The 11,757-nt window shown below is 40.5% G+C and overlaps 1 protein-coding gene across 1 annotated transcript in view; it reads right to left on the bottom strand.

The window, feature by feature from the left end:
* The window catches only part of ORC5 (origin recognition complex subunit 5), an 84,470-nt gene extending 79,061 nt beyond the window's left edge, over positions 1-5,409 (bottom strand). Inside the window, exons 1-3 of the mRNA XM_070946833.1 lie at positions 5,337-5,409; positions 1,558-1,725; positions 1-16 (exon numbers count right to left, since the gene is read on the bottom strand). The exon at positions 1-16 is cut by the window's left edge and continues 77 nt beyond it. Of these exons, the coding sequence (XP_070802934.1) occupies positions 1-16; positions 1,558-1,668 (127 nt within the window). The 5' untranslated portion in view covers positions 1,669-1,725; positions 5,337-5,409. The remainder of the gene's footprint in view (positions 17-1,557; positions 1,726-5,336) is intronic.
* Between the last annotated feature and the right edge of the window lie 6,348 nt (positions 5,410-11,757).

Here is an 11,757-nt window from a genome sequence, read left to right as displayed (position 1 = left end):
AGCTAAAGTGTTGACGCTAGGAAATAATATGTACATACTTAGGTTTGTTTGTTTTCTTCACTTTAAGCATACCCTGACCTTTGTTTAAATGGTTTTTAGGACTTTGACTCATTGTTTTTTACTACCTTAGCTGAACAATGATTGATGAGACAGAGAGAGAGAGAGAGAGAGAGAGAGAGACGGAGAAAGAGAGAGAGAGAGAGAGAGAGAGAGAGAGAGAATAAGTGAAAACAAAACTGAATAATGAGGCAAAAAAGGACCTTGGGAAGGAAGGAAAAGAGGAATCCTAAAAGTTAGCATCAAAAATAGTTAAAATTTGGGTAAAATTGAAAAGAAATTGAAAAGGAAGTATATATTATTAGAATATTGGAGTTGCTCGGATACTAAACAGGAAATATATTCCACAACAAAGGAGAAAGAAAGGAGAGAGGAGTAGAGGGTATGAAGAGGAAAGGGAGAGAGACGAATGTAAGAAAGGGGAAAGGAGAGGAAGAAAGGACAGGGGACAGGAGTAGGAGAGAAGGTGAGGAAGGGGGAAAAGAAGGGAGGAGTGGGGGAAAGGAAGGGGAAGTAGGAAAGAGTAAGGAGAGGAGAAGGGAGAAAGTAGGAGAGGAGAGGAGGGAGGGAAGGGAAGGGAAAGGAAGGAGAAGGTTTGTTGTGAAATGAGGGAAAAGAAAGGGTAGAAAAGCAACCCCGAATGTAATTAAAACGCCTTATTTTTATGCTTTTAAGAAAAATATGTATACATATGACCAATTATGTATAAGAGAATGTACATTTACATCATGTGTATAAGAAATTAAAAATTTAAAAAAAATTCACAAATAGTTAAAATTTGGCAAGCAAATGGATCTTCCCAAGCCTCATCTTTAAGGTGCCATCTTCAAAGGCACCTTTTCAACGGCACTGTCTCTGTCCCTGGAGATTCTCAACCCTCCAGGTCACTGTTGTCTCAAAGGTGCTTTTCAAAAGGCAAATGGACTTCCTTGTTTTTCTCCTAACGTTTCCCTTCTCATCCAAAAAGCTTCTTGGATGTGAAATGAAACGTCAGGGTAAAAAAAAATCCAAGGAAGTCCAGCTGCCTTTTGAAAAGCACTGTCTCTGCTTAGTCTCACTTCCTGCCCATTGTTGTCAGCAAACAGAACAAGACCTCACCTGGCACCTCACTCCTATGTAATTGTTTTAAATAATAAACCATCAATTTCAATTCCTGTAACGTCCATTTCTTGTTCATTCTTTCGATAAGAGCAGAAAAGGGAAATCTGGGGTAAAGATACCACAAGAGCAGTTCCCGTAAAGAGCTAAACCAGAGATGCATGGCTGCAGCCCACCAAATACTCGTAACAATCCTTAAAAGAAAAAAAATCCTAATAATCACTCTAATTATGCAAGAGCTTCCTGGAAAGTGAAGGTTTAAGCTGATGTTTTTCGTTCCAATACATATACCATTGCCAGATGTGAGGAGCTGATGCCTCAAAGTAAGCTTCAGTCAAAAAAATACAAGATCTTATCAGAAAAAAAGATACATATATATATATATATTTAAAAAAAGGGTACCTCTCCAAATATTGACAATAAGGTTGACGCTTGAGCTTCTCGGCAGGGTATCATGCTTTCCAGTTGAAGCAGTTTTGCTTCGGGATACTCCGGGTGTTTCAAAGCTGACATTTTAGCTTCTGTTTCTGTGGCTCCGTCTCAGGGGCAGCTTCAAGGATGAAGGAAGACCTGCAAAATGAAACTGTAGTTAAGATTTCCCATGGGAACGCATTGCCTATGTATTTGAGTGACATGTTTTCAACCATGTTACAACCTGTTTTATTAAAAATAGCAAAGCATTACAGCAGGAGGGTCGAACTCAAGGCCCACGGACCGCATCCAGCCTGTGGGGTACTTAGATCTGGCCCGCAGGGCCACCCTGGAAACAGCAAGGGACTGGCCAATAGTGCCTCTGCCAGCGAAAACAGAGCCCGAGAGGGATGTGCGCAGTGGCCCTTTTCGCTGGCAGAGGGTTGCAGGAGGCCATCACAGCCAAAAATGGAGCCCAGGGGGCTGCGCGGGAACCCCAGAGCTCCATTTTCGCTGGCAGAGTGCTAGCAAAACAAACTACTAGCAAAAATGGATCCCCCAGCTCTGCCCGGGCTACCACAGGTGCCCCCAACATGAGTGAGGATGAGCTGGCCACGTCAACCCAGGTCAAACACAACCCTGATGCAGCCCTCAATGAAATCGATTTTGACACCCCTGCATTACAGCACTATTAATTGTTCACTTGTAGCTCAACATTTGAGGGGGAGGGCCAAGATACTCTATAAATACAGGCAATCCTCAATTTACCACCACAACTGAATCCATTTAGGATAAATTCAGCAATTTAGTACTTCCTCTATGCTACTTATAATACTGATATTAGCATTATTATATTGTTTGCCTGCCCTGTATAAATTGAGGATTCTATTCTTCTCTGCCACATGTCTTGCTTAATACATATTCAATTGCTTGCATTACACATAAAATACTTTCCTTCAACTTTTCTTGCAAGGATATAAATTATGAGAACAAAGATGAAAGAAACATCTGATGCGTATCAAATTAAGTTTCTTAACTCTTAATTATAAGAGATGTTACAAGTAGGACAACCATCTTGACATTTTATTAAAAATAAAAGCGATCACTTCAGTGATTGCTCATTGTAAATTCTGAAAGGAGGAAAACTATCAGTTTTAAAGGTAATCATTAAGTCTTATTTTAGATTGATGTGTTGTGCAAACTTATAATCTAAAGCTGGTATATACTTCAGTTCACTGCACAAAATCAAAAGCTAAGTTAACCATGGCTAAAACTTCTACAGGAATAGTGGCAGAGAAATGAACACAATAGATAAGACTTAAGCCCATTTTTTCCAATGGAAGTTAAGTTCAGCTAACTGAGAATGGACCACAATTGAGCCCAAAATTTATGTGAGGCATTTGTTAAGCGAGCTTTGCCCCATTTTACGACTTTTCTTGCCCCATTTGTTAAGTGAATCACTGCAGTTGCTAAATTAGTAACACGGGTTGTTAAGTGAATTTGGTTTTCCCCATGAACTTGGCTTGTCAGAAGGTTGCAAAAGGGAATCACATGATCCTGGGACACTCAGGTACCCGTCGTAAATGCGAACCAGTTCTCAAGCATCTGAATGTAAACCATGTGACCATGGACATGCTGCAACCATTGTGTGAAAAATGGTTGTCAGTCACTTTTTTCAGTGCCGTTGCAGCTTTGAACAGTCATTAAGTAAACTGTTATATGTCGAGGACCACCTGTACTTTCTATGAATCCCTCTGGGGAATATCTAGGATAATGTTTATAATAATAATTGAGTCCTATGGGAGAAAGGCGGTATAGAAATATAATAAATAAATAAATAAATAAATAAATAAATAAATAAATAAATAAATAAATAAATAAATAAATAAATAAATAAATAAATAAAGTCTCTACGGTTTGGATCCTCAAATTCATTGGGATTTAATACAAGGAAAAGTTATGATAAAGGGGAATTTTGATTTGGGACATGCTTTTTTGCTTTAGGGCAGAGGCCTGGTATTAAAGTAGCCATGCTGACTGTAGGAATGGTAATAGAGGCAGTCCTCGACTTATGACCACAATTGAGCCCAAAATTTCCATTGCTAAGTGAGACATTTGTTAAGTGAACTTTTCTCCATTTTACAACCTTTTTTGCCAAAGTTGTTAAGTGAATCACTGCAAGTTAAGTTAGTAACATGCTTGTTTTTATTTATTTATTTATTTATATGCCGGCCTTCTCCGGAGACTCAGAGCAGCTTACAATGCATTAAGCAATAGCCTTCATACTTTTGTATATTTATACAAAGTCATCTTATTGCCCCCATAATCTGGGTCCTCATTTTACCTACCTTAGAAAGGATGGAAGGCTGAGTCAACCTTGAGCCTGGTCAGATTTGAACTTGCAGTAATTGCAGGCAGCAGATGTAAGTGGATGTTAATAACAGTGCTTTAGTGTGCTGAGCCACCAGAGCTCAGTTTGTGAGTCCAGCATCCCCATTGACTTTGCTTGCCAGAAGGTCACAAAAGTGGATCCCGTGACCTCGGGACACTAAACGGTCATAAATATGAGTCAGTTGTCAACCATCTGAATTTTGATCCCGTGACCGTGGGGTGCTGCGACGGTCATAAGTGTGAAAACGAGTCCCTTTTTTTCAGTGCTGTTCTATCTTTGAATGGTCATTAAATGAACTGTTGTAAATCGAGGACTACCTGTAATCCAAACAGATCTAGAGAACCATCCACCCCTTCCAGACCGGAGAAGCTAAAACCTACCCCGGATCCTTCCTTCTAAACTTCTAAATTTAGCATCTGTCGGGGCATACAGGTAATCCTCCACTTACGACCACAAAGGACCCCCAAATTTACGTCGCTGACAAGTGCGAAACTTGTTTTAAATGAGTTTTGCCTCGTTTTACAACCTTTCTTGCCACGTTTTTGTCCAACGAATCGCCGCGGTGGGTTAAACGAGCCCCACGGTTGTTAAATGAACCTGGCTTCCCCGAGCATCCCGTGACAACACCGCGACCGTCGTAAATGTGAGTCGGTGAGTCAGAATGTAAATCACGTGACCATGGGGGATGCTGCTGCGACGGTCGTTAAGCGTGAAAAAAACGCTCACAAGTCACCTTTCCCCCCCCCGAAGTGCCCTGGTGGTATCTTTGAACGGTCACTAAGTGGAACCGTTGTAAGTCGTCAGCCTGACTAGGTGGCTCAGTGGGCTAAGACACTGAGCTGGTGGGTTAGAAAAGTCGGCAGTTGGGCGGTTCGAATCCCTAGTACAGGCGTCCTGCGAGGGCAGGGGGTTGGACTAGATGACCTCCAAGGTCCCCTTCCAACTCTTCAACTGTAATCCACCAGATGTAGAGACCGTAGAACTTTCTAGAAAAGGTCGAGGGGGGGTTAGGGCAGCCCCCAAGCGAGGCCTTCCTCCCCCTTCAACACCCCGAGAGATTTGGAGGATGGAGGCAGAAAAGCTGCGAGGCAGAGGTAGCAAAAAAGCGATGGCCACTTTACGCCTTGTGGACTTCAACTCCCAGAATCCCTCAGCCGGGCCTGCTGGGCTATAACGGACTCAAGGAATTCTGGGAGTTGAAGTCCACAGGTGGTCACCAAGTTGCCATAGTTTCCCCACCCGGCTAAACTTAAGGGAGATGGCGACGGCCACCCAAGCCGATGGCTCCAAGCGAGGCCACGCGACCCGAAAGGCCCCTGCCGGGATCCAAGGAGCTGAATTCGACCCTTTCGCCTCAGAAAGGAAAACGCCAACCTACCGCCACAGCAGCCGCCGCCGCCGCCAAAAGTGCGGGAAAAGGCGAAGAGAGAAAAGGCCAAAAGCGCGAGAGCTACGTCATAAAGAGGGAGACTTGATTGAACCGCTCCGCCGTCACTCAGGCAGACCTCCCAATAGGAGTGCACGTTGATTTCAGGGGAGGTGGGGATTGGAGGATGGATAGGGTATAAAAGCCCTCAGGCCGTCTCTCCATAACAGGCTTTCTTGCCTGAGTTGTTGTGTTGTTGATTTTGAGGGGAAAGAGGTGCTTAATCTTGAACGGATAGCATCTGTTCGGTTTCTGCTTTTATTATAATGAGGAGAAAGAGCAACCACTTTCTGGTTTTATATTGGGAAAGAGGGCAATTGTGACAAATAATAATTGAGTACTGTATTGTAAAACTTTTCAATAAAAAAATAATAATTGAGTACTGTATTTGCAGTGCCTGGAAATATAAAAGCATGCAAACAGGTGGAATTGCCCACCTTGCAAATGTGAATTTCCTTCTGATAATGCACAGGAGGAAAAAGATACTGAGGACTGAGCGAATGTCTCATCCCTATAAGAATATATATCACCCAATAATTTTTTGAGGGTTGTGAATAAAAAAAAATGCAACAATAATCCATCTTGCTCAGAACAGGGAAATTGAACAAAATCGTTTCTGGATTATGAAAGCAATGCATAGAGAGGATTTTCATGCACACAACAACAAACCCCCCTTTTTGTGAATCAACAAAATTGTACATCAGTTCATAAGCACGTAAAGCAGAATGCAACCACACATTAATTGCGGACGTTCAAGGTGTATTGATTTCAAAATCAATCCATAGATATTCCCAATGGGACTTTTTGGTGGATCCCATTATTATCAAAATAAAGCTTTTAATTTCAATATTTCCTGTTGCAAAGGTGAAGTGGGGGGGAGGTAATCCCCTTGAGAGTAATCCTTGGCCTTAAATTCTGTGCTCCACAATAGAATATTTAGAAGCAGGTGGAAATTTTGAGTAGTTCGGAAAACCGGCAAATACCACCTCTGGCTGGCCCCAGAGTGGGGTGGGAATGGAGATTTTGCGATATCCTTCCCGCAGGAGTGGGGAGGGAATGGGGATTTTGCAATATCCTTCCCCTGCCACGCCCACCAAACCAGGCCCACAGAACCGGTAGTAAAAAAAATTTGGATTTCACCACTGTTTAGAAGTCATGCTTTTATGGCTACAGCAGGAAGATTTAAACACCAGTGCAATACTTTTAACAAAACTATCATTACTTGCATAGCCATTCTTCCCTAGCTGAAGCAACCAGGGGATCCGCAAAGAAAGAAAACCATAATAGTTATTTTTGTCCAAATTGCTGACTTGAACTAGTGTGTCGTTTTGAAAAGTTTGATGCCGTTCTTACATGAATAAAAGTAGAATATTGGCAAGAATTCTAGGGGAGTTCTCAACAAAGGTGTGAAGTTTGAATCATTTTTTATTCCATTCTGCCAGTCTCAAAAATATTCCATGGTGTAATTTCCCATTTCTTTCCATTTCAAAATTTGATTGAGGGTGTGTTTTCCCCTTGCAATATTCTTTCCTTTTTTTAATGTTTTAATCTAATAATAATAATGATAATAATGTTATTGTCATTGTACGTGTATACACAGTATACCCATACAACAAAATTCACGTAACACCCAAAGACCAGGTCCAACACACATAACAATCCCCAAACACACTCCCACCCACCACAATTTCCCATCCCTAAACCACTCAAATATCCACACAACAGACCAAGTAATGCTGTCCAACAGCTCACTGATGGTGGCCCTTTAGTTCATTGTTGAGTGCAATTATAGCTCTGGGATAAAAACTATTCAGAAAACATGTGGTCTGAGTTTTAATTGTTCTGTATCTTCTGCCAGAAGGCAACAGTCTGTATTTGTTTTGTTTGTATGTTTGTTTATTTGTTTGTTCTTTGTTTTATTTATATAACATTCAATTTTCATCAAACAGTGTGTGGTCTGGGTACAGTTATCTTTAAACAGTCATGATACACATATTTATTGTGGTATTCATAATATTGATAATATAATAATATAATAACAATTATACTTAACATAATCTTCTTTAACGATGCTCCACTTTAGCATTTCCTCCTTTTATATTTCCTCCTTTCTATCTTCTGTTTCTATTCTCTAGCCATTGATAAAATATGTCCCATATCAAAAAAATATTCAGTTTCTTCTTTATCCTTAATACCCATGTTTCCCCAAAAATAAGACCCTCTCTTATATTTTTTTGAACCCCGAAATAAGCACTTGGCCTTATTTTGTGGGAGGTCTTATTATTTTGGCGTGCATGGAGCAAGATGGGGCTCCTCTTGCCGGGTTACCTGATTTTCAGCTCTGCATTTAAATATTTTTGTGGAGGGCTTATTTTTGGGGAAAGACTTATTTTAGCACATGCACTCAAAAGCCCAATTGGGCTTATTATCAGGAGATGTCTTATTTTGGGGGAAACAGGGTAGTAAGTGTAAGTCTATCCATTTCTGCACATTCTAATATTTTCTTAATTACATTCCGGTTCATATTCCCATATGTGGTGGACATGCCCAAAAGCTAAAAAATATTGGACGAAAATACATACTTGGCTGGAAAAAATGACAAAGCAACAGATAGATCTGAAACCAGAGATATTTGTGTTGCGCATTCTACCAGAAAAATATGATTAAAAGACTACATATCTGGTCTTGCATATATATTAACCGCAACTAGAATTGTATTTGTGCAACAATGGAAAAATGATGAGATTCCGTCTGAGGGGAATATAATTAAGAAGAAAAAAAAAGAAATGCAATGTTTTTGCTGACCTAGATTAAAATTGCTGCATCAAGACAAAGCCATTGGTTTGAGGTATTTCTCAGGTATTGCATTTTGAAAAATGTCCAGCTGTACAAAGAGTGATAATTTAAATAAAATTAGATATCCTTAATTGATACTCTTGTAATAATATTTTAATCTGTGTGGTTTAAATGTTTTAGTATTTAAATTTTTTTGTTTTATAACCTGTAAGCCTCCCAGAGACACCTGGTAGGCAAGATGGGCGCCATAAAATGTAATAAACCTAATCAATATCAAAATGTATCTCCCTTTTTCTATCTCCCGTGTTCCCAGGGGTAGGCTGCTGGGAGTTCGCAGGGGTTCGAGAGAACTTCTAGCTAAGATTCTGTGCCGTTCGGAGAACCCCCAAATCCCATTCCTGGCTGGCCCTGTGCACCCTGCCACGCCCCTCCCAGGAGTCCCCACGCGGCCCATTTTGGATGCAGGTAAGTGCAGGGCGCGCGCAGAGGCTCAGAGAGGGCGAAAAATGGGCCTAGTGGAAGTTCAGGAAGAGGCCTCCAGAGGGCCTCCTGAGCCTGGGGAGGCTGTTTTCGCCTTCCCAGAGGCTCAAGAAAAGCCTCCGGAGCCCAGGGAGGGCAAAAACACCTCACCCCTGCCGTGGTGCAGGATGCCAACTAGGCCACGCCCACCATGGCCATGCCTACCCAGCAACCAGGCAGAGAACCCCTTGCTAAAATTTTTGAAGCCCATCCCTGCTTGTTCCTCCATAAAGGAGAAATTTCAGAATAGGTAAAATGAGCATTTAGAAGTCAGTAAAACATTTTATTTTTGTCATGTAAAGTAATGTATTTACTTTACATTTATTTAAATAAAGCGAAATGAAATCGCAAAACAGTTAGCTTACCAATTAAAACAAGACAACATTAATTAAAATAAAAATGAGGAAGCCTATAAACCGTACAAAGCAATCGGCACGAAAGAGAAAAACACCTCTCTATTTTCATTTGCAATTTCTAGAGAATCGACAGCTAGTTGTGTATTCAGGTAATTTAAGACCCGAATGGTGTTAGGAGTCTCATTTCAAATGACAGATGGATTCATTCAAATGTGGAACTATTTCCATCTACATGGCTTCTGTTCTTTACAATCCTGGTTTTGGCTGCTAGATCAACAGAGCCCTTGTTAGTTTAGCAGATATTAGCATGTACTATTTACATTGATCTATTTCATAGGGCGGTGACATATGTCACGTTCCATTATTCCCGTGCCTTATAATTCCTCAGTCACAAATGGTACTAACTGGAGGACTCAGTCCCATATTATCCTATAAATATCCTGATCGTACAGAAACTTAAAGGAATTTGGAAGAAGGGATTTAACCTTGTTATATCTCTGATGTTAAGGTATTTTTTTTCTAGATGCAAGAATAGATTCTTTAAATTGGAAGCGAAATGGTTGCCAAGTGTGAGAGAGAAAAAGACACTGCAAAGATCATTACTTGCTGCCATCCTATTTAGATAAAGCTTTCTTGTACGGTATTCCTCTCTGTGGTCCTTTTATCTCCCCACCTCCCCCCACAAGGCAAACAGGATGTTTAAACATCCTGAGCTGCCTTTCTTCACAGTTGGAATCCTTCCCTAAGAAAGTGCAAGCTAACAACTCAGTTCTATGACCTTAATTATTGATTTATTTTTATTTAGTTTATTTATTTAGTTTGTCAAACATGTCCGAGATAACAGACATATGTATAAACATGGATATGAACCCAGGAAATGGGTACAAATAAATGGGGACAGTAAGACAGTTAGTTGACTAGAACACTCTAGCCATGCCTGAAACTGACCGGATCTTAATCAGTTTCGCACTAAAAAATATACTGCTCAAAAAAATAAAGGGAACACAAGCAGAAGACATCCGAGATCTGAATGAATGAAATAGCCTTATTAAATACTTTGTTCTTTACATATAGTAGTTTATACATTGCTCAAACAACTAAAGGGAACACAAAACTACTGTATGTAACGAACAAAGTATTTAATAAGGCTATTTCATTCATTCAGATCTCGGATGTCTTCTGCTTCCCTTTATTTTTTTTGAGCAGTGTATTTGTTGTCAGACACAGCCAAATTTGGCAGTGAAAACATTGGTTCAAAACCAATTATTTTTTTTATTACAGTTGTATATGCAAATGATTGCTAAATGAGGTGCAGGTAGTCCTCGGACTTACGGCCACACTTGAGGCCAAAACTTCTGTTGCTAAGTGAGGCAGTTGTTAAGTGAATTTTGCCCCGTTTCCATCCTTTCTTGCTACGTTGTTAAGTGAATCACTGCACGTTGTTAAGTTAGTCACACGGTTGTTAAGTGAAACTCATGACTGATGGTGTGTTTCATTGGTATTTAACACCAGACAAGTTATCAAGAATTTATAAAGGTATTTCAAAAGAATGTTGGAAATGTAAATGTAAGGAAGGAACCTTTTATCATTTATGGTGAACATGTGATAAAGCAAAGAAATATTGTAGTAGGATTCATCTTCTAACGCAGACAATTCTTAAAGTGGATATGAAGATAAAACCAGAAACTTTAATGTTTAATGGAAAAACATTTGGAATTTTTTTTTTTTAACTTTGATATTATATATGATGATGGCAGCAAGGCTACTTCATGCACAAAAATGGAAGGACATTTCGATCCCCACAATGGATGAATGGCTGCAAAATGGAGTTAGCAGAGAAGGCCAAATCGATGGCATTGATTAAAGGAAAAAAAAAATACAGTTACTTTTGTTTCTACTTGGAAACTGCTTCTGGACTTTGTGCCTGAGGTGGGGGGAAAAAATGAAACTTTGATTTTGGGTTTTACCGATGAGATAGATTAGTTGTTGTAGAAATGGCTAGTTTATATGTAAAAATTAAAACAGTTGAGATTTGATGTTGCAACCTCATTGCAACATCAAAGGGAGTTGGTAATCAATGCTTGTCCCCCCCCACCCCATTTCCCCCCCTTCTTTTCTACACTTCTCCCTTCCCAGAGGTGGGTTTCAGCAGGTTCTGACCAGTTCTGGAGAACCGGTAGCGGAAATTTTGAATAGTTCAGAGAACCGGTAGTAAAAATTCTGACTGGCCCCGCCCTCATCTATTCTCTGCCTCCCAAGTCCCAGCGGATCGGGAGGAAATGGGGATTTTGCAGTAACCTTCCCCTGGAGTGGGGACAGAATGGGGATTTTACAGTATCCTTCCCCTGCCACGCCCACCAAGCCACGCCCATCAAGCCATGCCACACCCACCAAACCACACCCACGGAACCGGTAGTAAAAATTTTTGAAACCCACCACTGTCCCTTCCCCTTTCCCTCCCCAATTTTTCCTACTATTTGCTTTTGTATTTGTGTATTTTATATCATAAATTAATAAAAACTGAAAAGTCAGTGAGTGATGCCGTGTGTGAACCCTCCTTCGGACTCAGCCTGGTCATCTCCTACACTTCCACCCATTACTACTTCTCCTCCATTCTGCATCTTTGGAAAACAGGTCAATCCCTTCGTCTATGTGATGGTCTCTTAATTACTAGAAGACAGTTATCATGTCCTCCCTAATTC

This window comes from Pituophis catenifer, unplaced genomic scaffold (assembly GCF_029215685.1).
Source record: "Pituophis catenifer annectens isolate HBS135680 unplaced genomic scaffold, rPitCat1.0.hap2 SCAF_7, whole genome shotgun sequence".
NCBI classification, from domain to species: Eukaryota; Metazoa; Chordata; class Lepidosauria; order Squamata; family Colubridae; genus Pituophis; species Pituophis catenifer.
Note: the sequence above shows the minus strand (reverse complement) of the source record. Positions and strands in the feature narration are given on the sequence as shown.